This window comes from Notothenia rossii (genome assembly GCF_949606895.1).
Source record: "Notothenia rossii genome assembly, chromosome: 7".
Lineage (NCBI taxonomy): Eukaryota > Metazoa > Chordata > Actinopteri > Perciformes > Nototheniidae > Notothenia > Notothenia rossii.
The window spans coordinates 33228021-33252536 of NC_136905.1; the positions used below are offsets into that span (position 1 = coordinate 33228021).

The 24516-nt window shown below is 42.2% G+C and overlaps 2 protein-coding genes across 3 annotated transcripts in view; both read left to right on the plus strand.

The window, feature by feature from the left end:
• ubr5 (ubiquitin protein ligase E3 component n-recognin 5) overlaps window positions 1-10834 on the plus strand; it is a 39693-nt gene extending 28859 nt beyond the window's left edge. The window contains exons 40-58 of one of the 2 annotated variants that reach the window (XM_079692183.1): window positions 71-282; window positions 473-706; window positions 833-906; window positions 1003-1175; window positions 3559-3741; window positions 4066-4280; window positions 4441-4561; window positions 4919-5291; window positions 5456-5543; window positions 5647-5791; window positions 7176-7306; window positions 7445-7505; window positions 7639-8006; window positions 8160-8244; window positions 8330-8485; window positions 8708-8821; window positions 8965-9109; window positions 9261-9346; window positions 10079-10834. In XM_079692183.1, the coding sequence (XP_079548309.1) occupies window positions 71-282; window positions 473-706; window positions 833-906; window positions 1003-1175; window positions 3559-3741; window positions 4066-4280; window positions 4441-4561; window positions 4919-5291; window positions 5456-5543; window positions 5647-5791; window positions 7176-7306; window positions 7445-7505; window positions 7639-8006; window positions 8160-8244; window positions 8330-8485; window positions 8708-8821; window positions 8965-9109; window positions 9261-9346; window positions 10079-10291 (3177 nt within the window). In that variant the 3' untranslated portion in view covers window positions 10292-10834. The remainder of the gene's footprint in view (window positions 1-70; window positions 283-472; window positions 707-832; window positions 907-1002; window positions 1176-3558; window positions 3742-4065; window positions 4281-4440; window positions 4562-4918; window positions 5292-5455; window positions 5544-5646; window positions 5792-7175; window positions 7307-7444; window positions 7506-7638; window positions 8007-8159; window positions 8245-8329; window positions 8486-8707; window positions 8822-8964; window positions 9110-9260; window positions 9347-10078) is intronic. The other variant, XM_079692184.1, reaches the window with a different exon arrangement.
• A 734-nt stretch (window positions 10835-11568) lies between these two features.
• On the plus strand, window positions 11569-24396 carry mtdhb (metadherin b). The gene is made up of 13 exons (XM_079640212.1): window positions 11569-12197; window positions 12411-12530; window positions 13224-13305; window positions 13634-13807; window positions 14209-14259; window positions 14448-14576; window positions 15499-15582; window positions 17106-17174; window positions 17261-17406; window positions 21054-21170; window positions 22473-22568; window positions 23120-23246; window positions 23502-24396. Exons 1-13 carry the CDS (start codon window positions 11868-11870, stop codon window positions 23564-23566), a joined length of 1590 nt encoding a protein of 529 aa, XP_079496338.1. The 5' UTR covers window positions 11569-11867; the 3' UTR covers window positions 23567-24396.
• The last annotated feature ends 120 nt before the right edge of the window (window positions 24397-24516 follow it).

Below are 24516 nucleotides of genomic sequence, written 5' to 3' on the forward strand. Positions count from 1 at the left end.
AATGTCTGAACATTTCTTTTTTGTCCTATCAGTTGAATTAAAGTCAAATATGTATTGTTTGTTGGAGCAGAACTATGTTGAAGAAAAGCTGATTCCCACCTGGAACTGGATGGTGTCCATCATGGATTCCACTGAGGCCCAGCTGCGATACGGCTCCGCTCTGTCGTCTGCAGGAGACCCGGGTCACCCCAGCCACCCGCTCCACGCTTCTCAGCACTCAGCTCGCAGGGAGCGAATGACAGCCCGGGAGGAGGCCAGCCTCCGCACCCTGGAAGGACGCAGGTAAAAAGAAGCTCTTTATCACATGTATTTGTCTGATTGGATAATGATCACTGCGAAAAATGCCTTTTGGAGTAAAACTCTTTAAAAGCCTCTTTCCAAGTGAAATCCAACTGTGCTTGCAAAAAAAAAGTTTGATCCACACTTTTTAATTAACTTTTATAACTCAATACGTTTGCTTTGTGTTTTTCAGGAGAGCAGCGACCCTGCTGACGGCTCGTCAGGGCATGATGTCGGCGCGGGGCGACTTCCTGAACTACGCCTTATCACTGATGCGCTCCCACAACGACGAGCACTCTGACGTGCTTCCTGTGCTGGACGTATGCTCACTGAAACATGTGGCCTACGTCTTCCAGGCGCTTATCTACTGGATTAAGGCCATGAACCAGCAGACCACTTTGGACACCCCACAGATGGACAGGAAGAGGTAAATGAAGAACATTTTGCAATGTTCAATTCTTGACTTTGTGGTTATATGTTTAAAATTCACTTCCTTGATTTCCCTTCATTTACTTTGACCGTATTTGTAATCAACTTTATCTTTGATTTGAAGGAATCGAGAGATTTTGGAACTTGGTTTGGACAATGAGGATTCTGAGCACGAAAACGATGAGGACACCAATCAAAGTAAGCCAGATAACAATGATTTAATAATACATAAGTCATCATGTCAAGTGACTGCTTATAATGTTTGCTGATACATTTTTCTCTGTTTCACCTCAGGTTCAACTCTGCAGGATAAGGATGATGACCCGGTCCCAGCTGAAACGGGTCAGAACCATCCCTTCTTTCGTCGCTCCGACTCCATGACCTTCCTGGGCTGCATCCCACCCAACCCCTTTGATGTTCCCTTGGCTGAGGCTATTCCCCTGGCAGACCAGCCCCACCTCCTGCAGGTCAGTATCTGCTCTGTCTGAGTGTGTTTCATAGCATGCTCCTGAGACCGTGAAGATGAAAGGGTTAAATACGCACAGTTCAAAACCTCATGCTATAAACAGCATGGCAAGTATGCAACAGCAATGGCCGACAATGCAATATTAGAAATATAAATGGTTATTTGTAAAAAAATCAATAAGACAGCAAAAACTGTATTTTGCTATTTAAGAATGCTGGTTTGCTCAGGGTGTCCTGTGACTCATTCATTTTCTTTACACTAGCTTACAATTACCTTACTCTGCTTCCCTTGATCATCTGCTAGATTGGACTGGAGACTGTCACATACTGGTTACAATTCTCTCTGACCAATCATTGGTCTTGTTAGAATACTATAGTTTCAGCCACATCATCTAATATACAGGGTTCCCGCGGGTTCTTAAAAAGTCTTACATTTGATCATCTGAATATAAGGCCTTAAAAAGGTCTTAAATATGATTTAGAAGGTCTTAAAAATGATGGGATTTGAAAGGTACTTCTGTGTTGCGATCGCGTCTAAAATGTGTTTTGGGGGAAATGTCCGGGCTGCAAAGTAACCAGTATGGTAATAGCCTTTCAGTTCCCCCCAACAATTTGTGTTGAAATAAATCAACATGGAACCAGTAATCACTAACTTTGTTTCCCCCGGCCCCTTATCGGAAAACACCCAGCTAGTAACCTAGCAACCAAGCTTCAGCTAGCGGCAGTCAGAAACTCATGTCTCTTCAAATCTACTTACAAATAAATATGGGGAAGTGTCAGTTCAACCGTATTTGGTTGGAAAACATCAAATTTAGTGCTTGGTTGAAACCAGTGGAGGGGAATGTGTTTGAAGCCCGCTGCACCTTTTTGCAAAAAAGAAATAAGCGTTTGTTTTGCTAATGTAGCGTTAGCTAGTGCAGCGTTAGCTAGTGCAGCAGCTCCCGCAACAACACCGGGGGACCTCCGGGCGACGTTTGGGTCTACGTCGACCCTAAAAGCGGAGGTGATGTAGACGCTAAATACCGTAGCTAAACACCAATCATACAACAGCAACGATGAAAGATTGTAGCCAAGGCAGCAGAGCTCTGAATATAGCTCTTGTCTCACACACACACACACACACACACACACACACACACACACACACACACACACACACACACACACACACACACACACACACACACACACACACACACTGCTCAATTATGGCCAAAAAAATGTTGGTCAATAATTGATATCACGATTATTAAATATGATTATTCATTGACTTTGAAAACATCCATTTATTGAACTTTGAAACAAATAATAATTTGAACAGTATCTTTTTAACAGTTGATTACCCTGAACGTATAATTCAACTGAAAAACCAATACAAAAATAAATTATATATTTAAATAAATAATATCAAAATAATAAATACCAATAAACAAGATCAACAAATATTTTAGAGCGCACTTCCACAAGCTACTAAACATATATAAATATCATAAATAAATATAAATTAGACTCAAATTAATTAGATCAAATATCATGTAGTGCACTGTCACAACCTAGCAAAGCTAAATAATAGTTTTTTTCGATTATGTTGTTTTTGTAATTGCGGCAGGCCAAAATCATAATTGCGATTAAAATACGATTAATTGCACAGCCCACACACACACACACACACACACACACACACACACACACACACACACACACACACACACACACACACACACACACACACACTTTTTGGCTAACACAGTTCTGTACTGTTATGTTCAGTCATTGTTCTTATGTTGAACATGAATACATTTACTTTGTAAGTCATTATGGGACGTATTTCTTCTTTCATGGCAATTTTCCTTTATACTTTCTTGCCGTGAAATAGGTCTTAAATTCTATTCAAAGTGGTCTTAAAAAGTCTTAAATTTGAGTTGGCAAAACCTGCAGGAACCCTGAATATACTTCTGTAAAACACTAAAAAAAAGTGCAATACAGTTAATTACAATCTTTTCACAGTATCCAATCAAACAAGCCCAATTCTAAAAATGGGCCAGGAACAATTCTTCACAAATTGGGCTCAGTCTGTACAGTGTCTGCCTTTTTAAATTGGAAGGGTTGCAAAGTGCACTCTTACATGAAAGCTTGAAAGATATCCATCTGTATGACTATATATAGTCAATCTGCTCTATGCTCCTAGCAAAATCCCCATGTTGCCACAAGGCTTTCTTGGGCAGAGCCAGTGAATACTTTGTAATCACAGAGCTAGCAGAACACTACACCAACACATCGGAGCATACAATCGTTCGCTAGATTGACTGAACTGTAACCACAATATAATATATGAGACCAAATGCAGTCTTTGGTTTCAACTTCATTTCCTTTATTCTCTAACAGCCTAATGCCAGGAAGGAGGATCTGTTCGGTCGGCCCTCTCAGGGCTTGTACTCCTCTTCCTCCTCCGCCTCCTCTTCCGCCTCCTCCTCCTCCTACATGGCAACCAAAGGCCTGGCTGAGTCGAGCATGGACAGGAACTGCCTGGAGGTAAACATGGGCTCCTCTCTACCCTCCCCCTCTCAGGTATACCACCCCTCCTCACTGTACAAACACACTGGCAGCTGTATTCTGATATCCACACATTATAGCAAACACCATGAAAAGTACACATTCAAATAGAAATATGCGAAAGCTTTCCAGGATTCATCATTTCCTCAGTTTTCCAATGGTAAATGAAAGCATTGTAAATAATGGACACCAGGAAACAATGGATATTTTATATAAAAATAATGGTGGATATTGGAGCACAGCCTGTGGTCTGTGTCATTTTCATTCATCATCACACTGTCAACATCAAAGACATCTCTTCCCATGATTAAAGAGCGACTCTGAACCCCACTGAAATAGATCCTGCCCACTAAGATGTCTTACTCGGCCAACCTGAAGAATGTGATGAGTATGGAAACTGGCCAGCGGAGCTCTGAGAACCAGTCGATGGCAGGCGAGATGGAAGCTTCCAAGCCGGGTCCTTCACCCCACGACCTCGCTGCCCAGCTGAAGAGCAGCCTACTCGCTGAGATAGGTCTCACTGAGAGTGATGGACCTCCTCTCCCATCATTCAGGTACTAAACACTAATCTGTGCTTTGTGATGCATAGCTAAGGAGGAGGCTAACAGAACCCCTGAATACAACCTCAAATGTTTTAATATACTTCAACTTTGTTTTATGTGCTAATAAAATGCACTTACAGCAACATCATTTGTGCCTGTTGTGTCTCTCCAGACCTCACTGTAGTTTCATGGGGATGATGATCTCTCATGACATGCTGCTGGGCCGCTGGCGTCTGTCACTGGAGCTCTTTGGTCGTGTCTTTATGGAGGATGTTGGGGCAGAGCCTGGATCCGTACGTATTTATTTATTATTTATTTACAAGTAGTAATTATCCCTCAGTTTGTTTTAAATAGCTCAACATTTGGTTTTAACTTCAAGAAATATGATATTACTGATTTTAAGGGCAGGAACTAAATGAATAACATGGGCCCAATATAATCTAGTGGAATGTGGAAAATCCACAATTGACTGTTATGTTTACCTCGGACTAGTCCGCTAACAATCAGTGTAGAAATATATAAGGATGCAGTATAGAAACTCTTATTTGATTTTATTCCCAAATGAAATGGCATATATTCTTTAATTTGGGTGATGGTTCCCTTGATGTTAGGGAAGAAGGAAATTATAATTTAGTTGTTTCTCCTCCCAGATCCTCACAGAGCTAGGCGGCTTTGAGGTAAAGGAATCGAAGTTCCGCCGTGAGATGGAGAAGCTGAGGAACCTGCAGTCCAGAGACCTGGCCCTGGAGGTGGACCGGGACCGAGACCAGCTCATACAGCAGACCATGCGTCAGCTGAACACACATTTTGGCCGGCGCTGCACCACCACACCCATGGCCGTGCACCGGGTGAAGGTCACCTTCAAAGATGAGCCGGGCGAGGGCAGCGGAGTGGCCCGCAGCTTCTACACGGCCATCGCCCTGGCCCTCCTGTCCAACGATAAGCTGCCCAACCTGGACTGTGTGCAGAGTGTCAGCAAGGGCATGCAGGCCAGCAGTACGTGTCATCACGATTACAATTCAAGTATGACAATACATAGAAACTATACTGTATTATAGAACTCATTCATTGTTGCTTTCAATGCCACTTTTGTGATGCTTCAAGCAGTTTTCACATGATTTTTTTTTTTACACAAGAGGTTTACACTCGTCAGTGAACTTCTATTCAATGTGTTTTTGTGTCTGTAGATCTAATGCAGCGCTTGAGAAACAGAGACCGAGAAAGAGAGAGGAGAAGTGGAGGGCTTCGGGCGGGATCTCGTAGAGATAGAGACAGGTAACCTCCAACTTTATACATATAAATAATTTTCCCCTTTTACATTAAACCAAAGTGTTTGTGCTGTGAGAGTCTTAGAAAAACCTGTGTTTGTATTCAACAGAGACTCCAGGAGGCAGCTGTCCATAGACACCAGGCCCTTCAGACCATCGTCAGAGGGAAACCCCAGCGATGAGCCCGACCCCCTCCCTGCACACCGGCAGGCCCTGGGAGAAAGGCTCTACCCACGTGTTCACGCGATGCAGCCGGTAATAAATCGTCTGCCTCTATCCCTGCTGTGTTACTCATTTTAGTAGGGCTGTACTGAGTAGTTTGAAACTACAAAGTTACATTCATGAAACAACAATTCAGTTATATTTCAGTTGCTGATATTAATTAGGCTTCACTAAAATGAGTATGATACTATTTGTAGAAATGGATTCCAGGGGTGGCAGCTCCACAACATTTTAAAGCCAAACTGCACTGAAGAAAGACCGATGTAATTTCCAAAGTTAACAACATGTCTTTATCAAAATTAATATTCTGCTTCCATCCGTATTTGTTGGTGTGAGCCTGTTTCCGCACACAGGGCAGTTTATCCACAACAAAAGATATAATTTTAACAGTAACATATCTGTATTAAATACCGAAGATTTGAAACAAGAGGAGCATTAGTTTATGTATCTGCATTCACTTAGCGCTTCATTTAGAGTGGGGGATAATGTCATAAGATATATGACATTCAATACTAATACTGAAAAGAAGCTAGAAGCTTGCTCTAATTTAAAAAAAAAACGTACATTTGCAACCTTCCACGTATAAACTGCAACATGAAGAAATCCATAGATGTTACTTTTACTTGCCCTCATCAAGCCTCAAGTTAACATACCTTTCCTACTCTAAACATTTATATGTATGACTACCAATTAGGGATGTCCCGATCACCTTTTTTTTCTTCCGATCATTTGATTTTGACAATCTGCCAATACCGATTTTTTCCGATCTTTATGCAATGCATTCAGAGAAAAAAAGGTAACGGATAACGGCTGGTCATCCAATGCGATGAATTCAGCTATCTTGGCTGTTGTTTTGTTGGACTTTTCATTGTTCTGGGGCAGTTTCTCTTTCCTTTTTAAAAGTCTCCGCCTTGCAAACATTGCACCTGGCTGTTACACTGCCTTCACTTTCAATTGTATAGTACTTCCAAACTCCTGACATTTTCTCTGTCCCGACTCCCGAGTCACCAGCTGAACGTAGCCTCTCGTTAGCTTACTGCTACTATTAGACACTGCGCCCTGCCCACTCTGTTGCCAGATTTGAGAGAAATAAGCAACCAGGTCTGAAAACAAGCCCAAAAGAAGCAACACATACATGATGTTGTGTAATTTTAAAGCAAAACTAAGGCCTCAGGATGACTTTAAGACGCGAACATGGTCCTTTTTGTTTTGTAACATTAAATAAAATAATTAAAATATTTTATTAAAAAAAGAAAAAGAAATCCCGATCCCCGATTTTTCTCTCTCCTGATTCCGATCTTTTGAAAATCACGTGATCGGCTCCGATCCCCGATCACGTGATCGGATCGGGTCATCTCTACTACCAATCTGAATCTGTCCAGCATACTGAGAAAGCCGCTGTGTGTTGTTCCCTCAGGCGTTTGCCAGTAAGATCACAGGCATGCTGCTGGAGCTGTCCCCTGCCCAGCTGCTGCTGCTGCTGGCCAGTGAGGACTCTCTCCGAGCCAGGGTGGAGGAGGCCATGGAGCTTCTCATCGCACATGGAAGGTAACCATCTGTTCACCATAGCATCCTGCTCTCATTGTGTGTGACAGTTTGGGTGGACTGTGAATTAAATCAGAATAAAGTTGTCACAGAATTGTATCTCTAAGTTTTATAAACTAACCATAATTCTATCTCTTTTAGGGAAAATGGTGCCGACAGTATATTGGACCTTGGTCTATTGGAAGCTCCAGAGAAAGCACAAGTAAACACAACTTTCCACTCTCGTTTTTTATAATGAGGGTTGTTTTTGCATACTAACTCGTGGACATAAAGCAACATTAAAGCAACTGTATCATACATATCATTTAAACATCATCCTCCGTTCTGTGTGGTAGCAGCAGCAGCAGCAGCAGCAGCAGCAGCAGCAGCAACAGCAGCAGCAGCAGCAACAGCAGCAACAGCAGCAGCAGCAGCAGCAGCAGCAGCAGCAGCAGCAGCAGCAGCAGCAGCAGCAGCAGCAGCAGCAGCAGCAGCAGCAGCAGCAACAACAACAACAACAACAACAGCAGCAGCAGCAGCAGCAGCAGGAGAACCGTAAGCGCCATGGTTCGACCCGCAGTGTGGTGGACATGGAGCTGGACGACCCGGACGATGGGGACGACAACGCTCCTCTCTTCTACCAGCCCGGCAAGAGAGGCTTCTACTCCCCCAGGCCCGGCAAGAACACAGAGGCCAGGCTGAACTGCTTCCGCAACATTGGAAGGTAAGGAAATGTCCACATTTTTTTGTCACACTTGAAAGGAATTATATTTGTTCTAGTTTGATCAAAATCAGAGAAAATAAGAGAACTATGTTGGAAGTAACAGTCTTTATAGAAATAGGGAAACCTATTAAACGCATTGTATTGTCTCCACAGAATACTGGGCTTATGTCTGCTTCAGAATGAACTCTGTCCAATCACATTGAACAGACATGTCATCAAAGTGCTGCTTGGGAGGAAGGTAAGAGAATGTGTTCTATAACTAAGCTACTACATGATGTTGGAGCTTTTCAGAATGAAATTGCTAAAATCACTTGTTTTTGTAGGTGAACTGGCATGACTTTGCATTCTTTGACCCGGTCATGTATGAGAGCCTGCGGCAGCTCATCCGCCACTCTCAGGCTGGAGAAGCAGAGGCGGTGTTTGCTGCCATGGACCTCGCCTTCGCCATCGACCTCTGCAAAGAGGAAGGGGCAGGACAGGTAAAGGACTACACTGTCATTATGTCCCCAATTGTAGATTTTACCACCAAATGAATTAAATCTGTGGAGAAAGTCCACCTTTCAGCTATGCATTATTGGCATCACAGGACACTGATTTCGTGAATGTAGAGCTTGCGGTTAATCTTTCAAAAGCATCATATTAATAGTGAAATATGTTTGTGGCATAATGTTTTTATGAATGCCTCATTACTCCTGGTTCAGGTGGAGCTTTTGTCTGGCGGGGTCAACATGCCGGTAACTCCTCTCAACGTGTATGAGTACGTGAGGAAGTATGCTGAGCACAGAATGCTGGTGGTGGCTGAGCAGCCTCTCCACGTAAGTACAACACTTAAAAAAATTCTGACTTTCTTTTATTTGGCTTTGAACAAAAATGTTCTCAAATTCTCAGTATATTGGAACAAATGTTTTTACACCAAAATGCATATAGACACCTGTAATTAAGTGTCTGTTTTTGGTAGGCGATGAGGAAGGGTTTGCTGGATGTGCTTCCTAAGAACGCCCTGGAGGACCTGACAGCTGAGGACTTCAGGCTGCTGGTCAACGGCTGTGGAGAAGTCAACGTCCAGATGCTCATTAGCTTCACCTCCTTCAATGATGAGTCTGGTATGCTGCTCTGTCTGGATCTCCTCTGCTCTGTTTACACCTCGATCTTATCTCTGTTCCTTGCATTCATTCATTCAGAAAAGAAAATATATTTATGGTTGTCTATTTCCGCTGTGACAAAGTAAGCAAAGTGTTTTACTTCATCCAACAGGGGAAAATGCAGACAAACTGCTGCAGTTTAAACGCTGGTTTTGGTCCATAGTGGAGAAGATGAGCATGACTGAGAGGCAAGATCTGGTAAGTCTCTTCCAATCATGATACTTGTTCTTCAAAACAAAGAGACTCGCCGGGGCTGTCAGCAGTTCAGTGCTTAGCATTTTCAAAAACTGTTCTTTTGTTACACAAATTGACATTATTAAGATTGAATTTCAACGGGCAAGCTCCATTAGCTCCCAAATGCTGTGGTAAATCTTGGACTGACATGTTATTGCACAATGGCTTCACACATGACCCACACTACAGCTCATATTGACTGCAACTATTTTTGCCGTGCATAAAATTGGTAAAATAAAGACCAACTAAGGAGCAGTTGGGTGTTGGTCAGTGAAATGTCAGTTCTTGTTTAAATCCTCTCCTTCCTCTGCTTGTTTTGTGTTTCTCTTATTTTCCGTCAGTATCCTAAACATTGTATATGTACAATGTTACAATGTTTAAGTGCTAAAAAAGAAGGGGGATAATTCCCCTTTTAAATAGGTAGTAGTGTGCTTGTGATGGAGCCTGGGATTGTGCATGGTTGGGATTCTGTTTGGTTTCAAAGACAACACTTAGTGGCGGGACATTTGTTTTTTATTTTTAATTATCAGAGATTCTTAACGAGCAATAGTGAACACCAAAGATTTGTTTATGTTTTTCAATATTATGATGTTGTTCAAAGGCTGTCTTGCTTTTCACTTGTCCGAGTACACAAACGGTAGAACATTACAAAAGCTTTGAATGTGACATGTGAATGTGTTTCGCCCTCTTCCCCAGGTGTACTTCTGGACCTCCAGCCCGTCTCTGCCGGCCAGTGAGGAGGGCTTCCAGCCGATGCCCTCCATCACCATCCGGCCTCCAGATGACCTGCACCTCCCGACAGCCAACACCTGCATCTCACGTCTCTACGTGCCACTCTATTCTTCTAAACAGATACTCAAACAGAAACTCCTGCTAGCCGTTAAGACCAAGAACTTTGGTTTTGTGTAGAGGTTGAACAGAGAAGAGTTTAAAAAAAAAAAGAAAAAAAAAAAAAACCTGTTTACTGTTGTGTAATATTTACCTAGCTCCATTTTTGTAGATTTATTTTTTGTCTATACAATTTTATGAAAATCGACATACTGTCGCTATCTCCCCAGGCGGTAATATTCGTTTGTGTTGTGAACACAAACGGCTTGTTATTTTTATTTCAATTTTTATTGTTTTTTTTTCTTTGTGTTTAATGAAGAAGAGGTATACAGTCCAGAACATTCCTGCATTGGCACTGTAAAACTTAAAGCCCACAGCCCTGATCTATTGGCTTAAACTTTTGCTTCCCAGGAATGTGGTTTGACAGAAAGCTGTCTGCCGAAACCCAGCCAAAGATGACAGCAGTAGAAGTATTTAAAAGAAGACACACTGTGATTATACGTTTTTTTTCCTTCCCTAGAAAAGTACTATCACTGACAGTTCACTGCTGCCTTTGTGGAAAGTCCTTTTTTTTCTTGTACAGGGGGAGTAGGGAATTTCAAAAATAAACTTGGATGCAAATAAGTTGTCCGATTTGTATTTTTTTTTTAATAAGTCCTTTTAGCATCATCATCTTAAATTATTGTGAGTGGAAGCTGCTCATCTGTGACACATTTGAGACCTGCTACATACCAGATAGAGCGATCACATCTTTCTTTACCCCATCCCTTCATAGGCCATTGGGTAACAGCTATAGTAGTATAAATAGTATTTTAATTATCATGTTTGTCTGCTGTTTTGCACCACCTTTTGGGGTATCTGCATTTTGATAAATGAAACAATGTAAGAGACACACCTTACAAAGTAAGGTTTTAATAAATAAGTTTTGTGTGGAGGAAAATGCCAGTAGTAGATATACAGAATGATTGTAATACAGTTTGCCACAGCATTTGATATTTTTTGTAATGGGAGTTTGACCCATAGCTTAGGCCAATCATGATGGGAGAAGTCTTAGCCCCGCCCATTTAAGTGGAGCTGTCACATCTTTGTGTTGCCTTCAAGAGGTTTTGTAAGAAACTGAATTTTATGTATCTAGTTAATTAGGTTGGGATAAGAGAAAACAAAGATAAAACAATTATAAATAGTTGGTGTAATCCTTTTGTGTTTGAAAAACACATCCTAACAATCTTGTCTTCAATGTATTTCACAAAAAAACATTTTTTACTTAAATTATCGTTTCGGAAGAAATGCTAGAATTGGTGGTTGCTATTTACAACCTGGAAATTCCAAATTACCAGTGACAGTGAAGGCACCGTTTCTCCTCCAGTCAAAACGGAGCCATATGAGGTGAATCCTCACGGTCACATAGTGGTGGTCAGCTAACGGAGCATATTATATTATGTTAGTTAACTTGTGTCACCACAGCCGTAAAGCGATTTAGCTTGCAGCTAGCAGGTTGTATGGCTTTGGGCCGATGTTGCTAGTGGAGGAAGGGATGCTTGTTTTGTCTTTCATTATGTCGAAGTCGTTCTGTTATTTTTAGCTAGCACTGCAGGCTAGCTTAGCTAATAGCGGCGAGTAAAGCGTGACTAATCGGTTTGTTTGAAACACAATACAAATGGAGCAGTGGCAGGACGAGGCCTCTCAGCAGGTCAAGCTGCTTACAACTCGTCTGAATGAACTGTTGTCCAAAGGTCTGGGACTGCTGCGATCCGAGCTCGGCGTGGATTTGGGGCTGAAGCCTGAGTTGATTCCGCCATGGGTGATGCTCTTAGCGGCATGTAGCGGGCTACTGCTCCTGGTCGCTCTGTGGGCCTCAACCTGCCGGTCTCTCTTCAAGAAACGACCCGATGTAAGCCCTCTGGACGACGGGTTTGAATTGAAACGCGATGAGAGTAAACCTGTCAAATCCGAGGAACCGAAGAAGAAGAAGAAGAAGACGGAAAAGGCACGTAGCATAAATTAAATCAGTCGGCACCCGATACGGCCACAGTGACAGTTGAAACTCATGTCAAAACCCTAGTTAGCATGTCAAAACCCTAGCTAGCTTCAGGCTAATGTCCGTCCAGTATATGCTAGCCTTGGGAGTTGTTACATATGGGTTTTGTTAATAGAATATAGCTGACATCTTCATGGCCCTCTTAATGTTTCTTTATTCCAGAAATCCCAGCCTAATGGGAGAGCTGTTGCTGAACCACAGGAAGAAGCCATAGAATCTGAAGAGATAGTGCCACATCACCAGACGCCCCCACCAGAATCCAAGGCTGAGAAGGCTGCAGAGGTAATTTGCTATAACAAAGAAGAATGGCCACACACACACACACACACACTCACACTCACACTCACACTCATTATATTGATGTGACTTGAACATATTGATCCTTTTTAGTGTGATGGTGCACCAAGGTTTTGTTTATATAAATGTTAGCACATCATTATTTCTCGGTTACTCATCTCTGTAAATCAGTTAAGAAAACCCCTCTCACCCTGCAATGCTTCAACCAGACCCGCTACCAGTGTAATGTTACAGTTGTTAACCTGCAGATGCAACAAAATCCTTGTGGATGTCTCCTGGCTTAGGACAGCAAAAGGGCAGCCTTTCTTTCAATGCCATCCTCTGTGTAAGGCCTAAAGTGACACGTAATGTGGTCATACATGTGCTCAATCTAAGGATGTGATCGTGCATTCACTAGAGCTGGAAATGGTGTTAACCAAATAGCACATGTAACATATTAAGGGCTTCTTGGACAGTGTGTGTAGTTTCACCTACAGTATTTATAGACATGGCTTGAGCGTGCTGATTTGATTGACGGCCCTGTTCAGCCACTATGGGGCCACTTGCCCAGTTGCCGTTCTTGGAGATGAAATCATATGTGTAATCAAGTATCAACTGTATCTCTTAACCTGTTTCTTTAAACTCTCTCTTAGACATTCTTTAATGTTGTCCTTATTATTTGATCTCTTTCTCTTCTAGTTAAAGAAGTCTAAGAAGAAGGCCAAACAGGCTGTGAAGGAGACAAAGACTGTGACTGCAGCTCGCAAAGAACCAGAAGAAGGTGAATTGTTAGGATGTATATGAGGCCTTTCTTTGTTTATGTTGATGCTTAGTAAACCACTATTTTTCAGTTACAAAGCCATTGCACCAAATAGGGAATTACTTACTTCTTAACTATTTTGTTTAATTTGAACAAGGCCTTTGTAACAAAACATAAGAAAGTGTTTTATACTCAACCTATTATTGTAGAATGTGACCTTACGTTCCCAGCAAGATATGTCTGATCCGGTATCCTGCCTAATCCATTCCAAACTTTCTCACTAATCCCAAAATGAAAACTTTCAGTACTTTGCAACTAATTCCACTGTGTTCACAATGTTTCTTTTCAGGCACATGGGAGACCAAGGTCAGCAACAAGGAGAAGCGTGAGCAACGCAAGAAGGATAAGGGCTCCAGTGATGGCTCCAACAGTCCTGGAGGAGGACACACACCTGTGAGCGCTCCCCAAGAGCAGCCAAAGGCCTCCGCTGCTCCCCCGCCTGCCAGCCAGAAGAAGACAAAAGGTGGCTGATAAAATGCATAACTCTGAAATCCATGTATCTTTCATTTTGGGGTAGAGTTTTAGGATTTGTAAGAAGAAAGAAGTATGTTAATTATATTGTTCTTGAATAAATTCAAATAAAACCTCCAGGATTCTCTCCGACAAACAGCCTAAAGTGGCACCTAGAGAGAGATGTTTTTGTCTTTTGTTCTGTATAGGCTGTTGTTGCATCTGATTGGTCTCTTGTTGAAAGGATGGTCTATAAATACAGGCTTTATGGGGAATTAAATGGACTCCCAGAATGCATTTCCCCTGAAGTGCTTCAGCTGAAGTGTTTGTCTGTGTTGCCTCCATTAACAGGCTCTCATGGATGTTGTTCTTGGCATACAGCATGTTGACCCCTTTTTGTTTCTTTATTTTCAGGAGAATCTGCCAAAGTGAAAGTAGAGAAGGTTGAGGTTGTTGTGCCTGCAGGTAAATGTCACCTGAAAAGTATTCATCTATTACCAGAAAAGACACCCCAAGCATTGATCTCTCTATTAAAATGCTTTAGTTGACCAAAAAAAGTCCACATGCTTTAATGAGGACTCCCATATTAGATGTGTCGCCAACCTGATCTGTGTTTATTCTGGCTGAGTATCGACTTTCTGTCTTGGTGTTAGTTAACAGTGAGGCGGTGGCTGCTGTGACGGACATGGCTGTGAAGGTTCCTGCTCCCACCGTCTCTCCAAAGGCCCGCCCCTGGACAACCACTACAGAGCCAGCATCAGTGTGGAGAGCAGAGCTTGATGGTAAAACAAATATTTGAACATTTCATTGTGCTGTTGGTGAAGCTTAATTGTGTGTAAAGCTTTATTGCATTCCAAAAACCTTGAACTATCCGATAACCTTTACATTGACTGCAGTGTCATAGTAATAGACTCTCTGATTGATAAGCAGGACGGCTATTGATGCTAAAGTTACCTTAATAAATGGATCAGGTATCCATAAAACTGTTGCAACTACATTTGATAGCATTATAAAATAATAGACTTAAAGATTATAAAGTTTAAAGTTCATTTTTGGCATTGGACACAACAGTAAATCTGACCTCAAGGCTGCTCAGCTAGGGATCTTGGGGATATGAAGTTAATCAAATATTACAATATCTTTTACCAAATGCCTCTGTTGATATTGCAACATATTGCAGGTTTGACTATTTTTCCTTTTTATAAATGATTTACAGCTTTATTTTATTGATAAATAATGATTAGTAACGTGGATATTATGTTCATGTAGGAGAAAATCACATCACTTCTCTATAATACAGCCTGGAACCACGAAAAGACAACCCGTATACCATATTAGAAGTCTAACACAAGAAGTACTCTTGTGTCCCAATACTGATATATTGCCTAATTAATTCAAAGACCACTGGGCAAATCATAATCTTCCAAGTAGCTGCTGAATACACAGTGGGGCAGTGTGATTTTGGCAGCTGATTTAGTATTATTCTTAGGACAAAAATGTCTTTTTTTAAATTTTCCTTTTTATGCTTTTCAGAGTTTAACCTTGAATCACAGTCTGGTCATGGTCATGGAAACAAGGCTGACAAACAGATTTCGTCATATTTACTTAGTTATACAGATCCCAGTGATCCACTGAGGATTAAGTCAAAGTTAATTGTGTTGATTATTATCTTTTTAGAGCATCTGTGATCTGTGTGTGTTTCAGAGTCTTGGACCGTGATTGACAGGGGGATGGCCCCGGCGGACCCAAATCTGGTGTCTTTAAGCGGCCTGGGTGTTGGTACTGCTGGTGAGTCAACAACAAAGTGGTGATGTGACAAGTACTGGTGTAATCTGGTTTACACCTCTAGATGGCATAGGTAGCTTCTCTTTTAGCAAAATGATGCTCCTCGTGTCCCCTCTTAGACCCCATTTAAACGGGAGCACAAACGCAAACGGACCGAATTCGTGATCAAAAAAGTCTTCCGTTCACAAGCATTCGGCTTATTTAACGTGTCCGTTCACACGAGACCACTGGAGATGCTGTTTTACATATGCCGGGGCTGTTAGTGGCGAAGAAAACCCCCGAGCATGGTTGCCATGGTTGCCCTTCTGTTTATGCCCCACGATGGATTTAGCAACATGTAATTCTCCACGTCCACTTGTTGCTGATGGTTGTGGTAGAGGAGCTGTAGATTTTGCACTAACATCTGTAACATGGTCAGTAGCTACTGATCATGTTACAGCAGTGAGCAGCAGAGGTATGGCTTCATCGTTATCAGGAAATTATCGTATAGGGCGTACACACAGAGCCGTTTGGCCCCCCAGAGCGTTTCCGTCCGCAGACCTATCCACCTTGGGACCCGTTATCGTTTGCGGGTTCCGTTTCCGTGGTTCCGCTACGGCCTCGTGTGAACGAACGGGCTATGCAAAAAAGAAAAGTAGCAGATACAACCCGTTTCATTCTTGCGTAAACGCCGCCTTAATAAATCGCTCCCATGGAAGATTTCCCAATTCCTTAAATCAATTCCTTAAAGTCTTCTATCAATTGGCGTGGCATTAATGCCGCACCACAAAAGATAAACAAATAATATTGAGTTATGATTTAAAATGAACAACAGTTAAAATGATCTATTTAACAATTTATATATCTGAATGAAAAAAAGCCTCCTTTCTAGAGGCTTTCAAAACCCTCTCACTAAGTCGATACTGTAACGGCCCGTCTACACTACAGGCATCAAAAAAATCTTGAAGCTGGGCGTGTCTGAAGCTTGGCGATTTTTGAGCAGCGCGACCAACAACCAATCACATGAATCTCCCGGCCCCGACATACAAAGCAATAGCTATGTTAAAACGAAGTAAACTGGATATAAACTCTCCAAACAGGCAGAAAACCTACCAGTTTCACCCACTGTCTCTGCCACCTCCCTCCATGCCTGGTTCCTCCAGTTTGCATCCCGGTAAATAGTTCTGGTCGTAAAGAACCGGGTGATTTGCTACCGTAATATCTCGTTTGGAATATGAGGAAATGAACTGCGGTCTGGCTCTCCCAGCTTGCACGCGGTTTGATTGGCTGCGCTTGCACTGGCGGGATTTGCCTAAACTGGATTTGATTGGCTGATGCCAAGCATCGAGCCTCAAAAGCCGATAGATGCTCGTGATGCTTGCAAAGCCATGCCATGCTCCCCACAATGCAGTTCGGCGAAGATTAAAAATCTTCTACGTCACCCCATTCAAGTGAATGGGCGAAGCGTTGAAAGCATTTTTCGATGCCTGTAGTGTAGACGGGCCGTTAGCTTTTGAAATGTAGCTCCTCTTCCTGTGTGTCTGTAGAGCCTGAGCCTGTGAAGGAGCTGCCCTGCCTCAGCCCGCCCAGAGTGGACGACGAGTGGTCCGGACTCAGTAAGGACAAGATGGGCTTTAACTGCTCTATTTGACTTTATAGATCTGATTGTGTTTTACAGTTCCTCATGCTCTTTGTTACTCAGATGGTGGATCAGTGGACCCCAGCTCTGATTGGAACGCCCCCGCTGAAGTCTGGGGCAACTATGAGGAGGAAACTCCTGAGCCCCCTCCCATTGTGGAGCAGCCGCTGCCGGAGCCCTCCAAGGTGGACCTGCTGATGGCAGCAGCTGTAAGTGTGCACGGTCATAGGGCAAAACTAAGTACTAATGAGGGTTACCTGGAAGTTTAAAAAGAACAACCCAGCAGTATCTAATGGCTCCTCTGACTGGGGCACAAACAACCTTTGTCATGATTTAGTTAGAATGAGGAATATCACAACTCTTGCACACCCACAATACATTCACACGGGTGGGTTCTGTCATTGTGACAGATTAGACCATTTCCCAGTACAAACAGTGTTTTAAACTCTGTTCATGATAGACATTTTGTACCAATTGGATTTGTATAATAATAATGAACATAAATGTAAGAATAGTGGCATGTATTGCTCTGTCAATGCTGTTCTTGGTTCTACCACCAGATGGCACCAGAGTAGGAGAATCGCTTATCTTGGTTTTATAAAAATTATAGATAAACATGCACCTCTGCGTAAATTTAGAGTGAAGGGACGAAACAATCCCTGGTTTTCTGCTGAACTGTCCAGTCTCCTTCATGAGAGAAACAATGCCTGGGCAAAGGCTAGGAAATCAGGCTCAGAGGTAGAATGGCTATGCTTTAGGCAGCTAAGGAATAGCTTTACTTCACATGTCAAAAGTGCTAAGTCAAAGTACTATTTGTCAGTTACCACAGAAAACCTGAATAATCCTAGGAAATTTTGGAAAGCCATAAAATCGATTTCCACTGGTGATATCCCAAATGAGCTACCTCCGTACCTCACCACAGCATCTGGCATTATATCAGACAGGGCCACCATGCTAAATTGCTTTAATAAGCATTTTGTCTCTTGTGGCTCTCTGTTTGATTCTGTCACTGACTGTGCTTCTGCTTCTGTGAACGCTCCAGTCCTTGACTCTGAACAATGTGGTCTGGAAAACCCTTTCAGTTTTACTCCTTTAACTGTTGGTATTGTCCATGAAGCTTTATCCAAGTTAGATCCTAGGAAACCGGCTGGCCCGGACAACGTAGAACCTTTCTTTTTAAAGATAGCTGCAGATTTTATTGCTCCACCTCTTACTTCTCTTTTTAACCTCTCCCTCAGCACAAATACAATTCCTAAAGTATGGAAGTCTGCTTATGTCCTGCCTCTACTGAAAGGAGGGGAGGCAACTATTTTAAATAACTATAGGCCAATCTCTAAATTGTCAGTTTTGGCTAAGGTGCTCGAACGACTTGTGAGTGAACAAGTAAAGGAGTTTTTATGTATAAATGATATCCTGTCTAAACATCAGTCAGGCTTCAGGAAGAAACATAGCACCATCACTGCAACAATGAAAGTGGTAAATGATATTACTAGTATGCTAGATAATAAACAGAGTTGTGCAGCTCTGTTTATTGATCTTTCCAAAGCGTTTGACACCGTTGATCATCGCGTCTTAAAACAGAGGCTACTCAGTACTGGCATATCCAGCCATGCAGTGGGGTGGTTTGTGAACTACCTCTCTGAAAGGTCCCAATGTGTTCACTTTGATGGGCTGTCTTCTGAGTGGTTAAACATTGCTAATGGTGTTCCTCAAGGTTCTGTTTTAGGTCCACTTTTATTCTCCATATATATCAACAGTTTAGGTGAAAATGTGGATGAAGCTACTTTACATTTTTATGCGGACGATACCGTGATGTATTGTGCAGGTCCCTCCATTCAGGAGGCAGTTGTTAAATTACAGGCTGTTTTTAACATTATTCAGACTCAGCTCTCTGAACTAAAGCTTCTTTTAAATGTGGATAAAACCAAGATAATGCTCTTTTCAAAAGCTAAAAAGACACCAGAGCCTGTTTTAGATATTGTATCAAAGCAAGGAACAAAACTTGAAGTTGTTGCCTGTTACAAATACCTTGGTATCTTGCTTGATGACTGTCTCTCTTTTAAACTTCATGTCAATAACCTGCTTAAAAAACTGAGGGTTAGGCTAGGTTTCTTTTTCAGGAATAAGTCCTGTTTCTCACTTGAGGCCAGGAAAAGGCTAGTCACTGTGACCTTTTTACCTGTGCTGGACTATGGTGATCTGCTGTATATGAATGCACCTGCCAACTACCTGAGCAAACTAGATGCTGCGTATCATAGTGCTCTGAGATTTGTCACAAACTGTAAAGCACTTACTCATCACTGTACATTGTATACCAAGGCAGGTTTACCATCACTCACTGTACGGAGGCTCAGTCACTGGTACACTTTTATCTATAAAGCTATGTTGGGCAAACTCCCGTATTATATCTGTTCATTGATAAAGCAGAAAGTTGCAAGCAGCTATTGTCTGCGATCACAGGATATAGTCTTGTTAGATGTGCCAAGAGTAAGGACTGTCTTAGGTAAGACAGCTTTTATGTGCGCAGCTCCACTTGCTTGGAACAGTCTACAGGCAAAATTGAAATTGAGCATTTTTATTTCTCTGAATGTATTTAAGGCATGTCTAAATGAAATGCTTTCTGACACTCTGGGTATTTGTAAATGTTGAATATGTAAATATGATATCCTCTGTTGTTTGTATGTTTTTATGTTTCATGTGGAACTAAATGATGCAGGTCTCCCTTGTAAATGAGATCGATGATCTCAAGGGACCAATCTGTCTAAATAAAGGTTTGAAATGAAATGAAATCTCTTCAATCTAGCAACGCTCTCCATGCAATGAGTTTGCCTGATTCACATCGACAGTTTAAAAAAACAAAACAGTGCTATATTAAAATTTGCTTTTAAAAGATGGAAGGAAATGTAAATAAGTAAGAGCTTATCTTGGAGATCTGGTAAAAGAAAACATTCGCAGATCTTTTAAAGGTCCCATGTCATGGCCATTTCCACTGATCATAATTCCATTGTTGAGGTCTACTAGAATAGATTTATATTGTGCAATTTTCCAAACTCACTTTGGTTTCTCATACAGCATCTCTGTAAACTACGTGTATTCACTGAATTTCACTCTCTGCCTTTAACGGCTCGTTGTAGCTCCAATAGCTCCAGCCCCCACCCTCCCTGTGAGCACAGTGTGCTCTGATTGGTTGGGACGTTGTGAATCGCGCTGAGCTCCGTGGAGGTGTTGTTTCCTTGTTTAGCGATACACAGCCAAACTTATCCTGAGCACACACAAAGTCACAGCCGAAGTAAAAACAATAAGTGTGGCTTGATATTGAGTAAGAAAAAGGTTGATAAACACTGTGAGAATGGGTCTGCAGAGAGAATTTCGCCGCAATCCCAACTGTCTGTTATCAGCTTGCGACCAGGGAGGAGAAATCAGCAGAGCTGCCTGCACTGTGTGTGTGTGTGTTTGAGGAAGTCCGTGGATTGGTCAATTTGGACCAATCAGCGGGGGCTTAATGTAACGGCTCCGCGGACGTAACGGCTCCGCGGACGTAACGGCTCCGCGGACGTAACGTAACGGCTCCGCGGATTGGTCCATTTCGTTCCGGGTACGGGTTGACATCATGCCGTACCCAGAAGAATCAAATGGACAATGACTTATCTCCAACGAGGCGTTTTAGGGAGGTATTTTCTGTGTTAGAGTTTTACTCGCTACAGGGTGTACTTTGAGGGTTTGTGACTCTGCAGACCGTTTACATGCAGAAAAAACTTCATAACACACAAGGGGACGGGTAATAACCGGAAAAGCATGACATGTCTACTTTAACTATTTTCTGACAAATGTCTTATTGATGTGTTTTCTTTGTCAGGACGATGCTGAAGATGAGAAGGACAAGGGAGAGACTGCTGGTGATGGAGCTGCTAAAACTAAGAAGAAGAAAAAGAAGAAGAAGAAGGCTGCTGAGGAGGGAGGAACAGCTGGCCAGGTAACTGCAAGTGCAGGGGTTTTAAAAAGTATTAAAAGTTGATAAATCAATTTAGCGAAAATTAATGCTATTTAAAAAGTATGAAAGCTGGTTCGAGGGGCCCCCACAGACTCTAGAATCGCCACTGTCGATGGGGATCAAAGCTGTCCGGTCCCACATGCTAAGTGCTAGCCAGAAAGCAGCGGCGTTTAAGTCCCGACTCTCCTGATGTCCAATCCGTGCCTCCCCTGACTGCACGTCGCTGACACTTACCGCTGCAGACTCTCTGCACGGAGGAGCCGCGGAGGAAGAGGAAGAGACACACGTTCACTAAGCCGAACTATATCCGGTCCCAGAGATCTGCTATTTTAAAGTAAAGTCAACACATATCAACCCTAAATATAGTCTATATTAAGAACGAGAAAAGTCTTAACATATACTTATCGTTTTTTAAACGTATGACAAATGTGCGAGGGTGATGACGTCAGAGCATCGTCCTATGTGCCAGGGCTTAGCCCCGGACAGCCCCGGCCCAATTTAACCACTGGGTATTTGTGAGGGAGCTCCTATATGGCATTACCCCGCTGAAGCTCACCAAAGTTTAATACATTTCATAGTTCAAAGTTTTGTCAATTGTTTTGTTTAATGGTTTCTGAGGAGTTTTACTGGAATGAAAGAGCACAGTCTACAGAAGCAACATACTGCATTAAACCTGACCTTGACAGAGAGGTTGAAGTTCATGTGGCTTCAGTAGTCTGTCTGTTTTATCTCTTGGGAACAATGCCTAAATCAATGCATTGGGTTGGTCACACAATTCATTCTCTTGTGCTTAGTCCTAACTGAATTATGATAAGGAGTTATCACAAACTGTTTAGTTGTGCTATCTTACAATCCATACTGTATATAGTTAATGTAAGGTAAAGTGTAATGTAACTGGTTAGAACTCGAAGTGGCAATGAGGTCTTAAAAGGTATTGCATTTGACTTCAGGATTCCTGCATATACCCTGTAGTGACAACAGAACATTGTCTGTAGAGAAATCAAGTGACCTAAGTCATTGTTTTCCAAATGTTCAATTACAATCAAGGAAACTCAAATTAAGTATGACTGACTAATAAACACACTACATGTGTATGTAACAGGGTGTACCTAACCTGTATCTGTATCATTCATATTATTTGACTAATATGTCTTTTATTCTTCTTGACATTCAAGAAACATTATTAAAGTCTAGTCTCTTATCGCTCCTGATTGGTTTGCATGACATTTCTAAAGATTCCTGTGAATTCTCTGCAGTGTGTAACCTTGCTTGTGTCCTGTGCAGGGGGAGGAGCCAGAGAAGGAGGCTCTGCCTGCAGCCTCGATGAAGAAGCAGGAGAGTGCTGCTGCCGTCCAGCCTGTCAAAGCAGCTGCTGTCGAGGTCAGTGGAGCTAACATCGGACTCCAGAGCAGCTCATTAGAAGGGCATTTTACTGCAGAGCGCTTCCCGTTGTCATATTGTTACGCCCCACCCTTAAAATGGCCCTATGGGGCTAACACAATTCCACCACTAACCCAAATAGAACACAAAAGACACATTTTAAAATCATCAAATCCATAGGATTTATTATAATCAACATGTAACATGAAGCACAGCAGTCCCCACACCAGAGGCCTCCCCCTCTTTGCTGCGGCACTGGAGCTTTTAAGGACTTCCTTCTCCAGGTGCACCTCTTCTGAACCTCGTTACAGCAATGCAGCACACCTGGGTAGAGGAACCAAAGGGAAAAATAAACGGGGAATACAAAACAGCCGTAACACATATTTCATATAAAAAATCCCAGAGGGTGTGAATACTGTTGGAAGTGTACATAAAACGAATCATTCTGCCATATTGCAATAAATAATGTATATGTACATTTGCCACATAACTGCAATTTGTTTATGGATTTGATCTGATTAATTCTTTCAACTAACTCCTTTTTCCTCTAGGCGAGAGTGGAGCAACCAGTGAAGGAAAACATATCCCAGAAACCCCCTGTCACACAAGTGCCACAGAAGCCAACTGAAGGAGAGACCACTGCCAAGCAGAAGGGGCTTTCTGCTCCTACACAACAAAGTGAGCACATTTACACCCCCCCACCCTTAGAGTAGGGAAAACTCCAAAAAGAACAGCAGGACCCCTTTAAACAGTCCTTAACTTCTTGGCCTTGTTGTTTTTGTCATTCCTTCCTGAACCTCATCTGACAGCCATTACATTAGATTAACCCTTAATGACAATTACAAGAACTGAGCTAAAACGACCTGTTCACCATTTGTAAATTACATGCTTTAGAATTCTGACTAATCAGCTCCTCCCTTCTCGTTTCCTCAGACAAACCTGAGGAGAGCCAAGCGCCCAAACCGGCTAAGAAGAAGAAGGCGAGGAGAGAGACATGAGACTGGATCCACTCTGCAGACCTCTGTATGCAAAAGACTTCATATCCCGTTTATGCAACACCTTTTGTGACGAGAACACTAGCAGAACCAAGGTCTCCATGATGGGCTTCACCCTACAACCAGTCTGGAAATGAAACCACTTTTATACACGTCGAGTGTCGGCCGATGGATCTTTAAACCTAACATGGTATTAATGATTTTTAAGTATGCATTTGATATGCTTGATTCTGTCCTCTAATTCCACAAATCAAATAACTGATTGAGAGAGCTGTATCGTAGTAATTAGACATAGAAAAATACTGATCATGTTTAGAAATGTGATGTTGTGGTGGCGGCTAACAACTGGAGTTTACTGTGTAGGGAATGAAGACGGTTGCCATGCTTCAGGTCACTAAACAATGGTCCATGATGTTGAACTGGCCTTTGCTTTATGCAGTCTTATTTTATTTGAAGTTGTGCGTCATGATTGCACAGTGAGTGCTGTTGGTTGAAAAGAGCTGAGAGATCAAATGTTAACTTCACATCAACGGTGTTACTGACATAAATGAGATGTGAGCACTAGGGAATCATGCCCGTTCTGTATTTTTGCATTCTTATCTGTGACTACAACATTTCAATCTCCGCGGTGTCTCTGGTGTGTCCCTGATGTTGTACTGCGGTGTGTCCCTGCTGTTTTTACTATCTGTGACGGCTTTGTGGCCTGAGCCTCTGAGCATAGATGTACCGTTGCAGTGTCATCAGCCTCTTCATGATTTTCCACCTGTGGTTGATTCGAAAGTCTTCAAAACCTTTTGTAAAACATGTTTGTAATAAAAGAAAAGCTAAAGCCATATGTAAAAAGACTAAATTAAGTCCAGTTCTTCTATATTTGGGCTTCCTTTTTATATAGTTTTCATAGGTTGAGTCTACTACTGGAGGGACCATTAACATAACAGTCATCCAAAGGAACA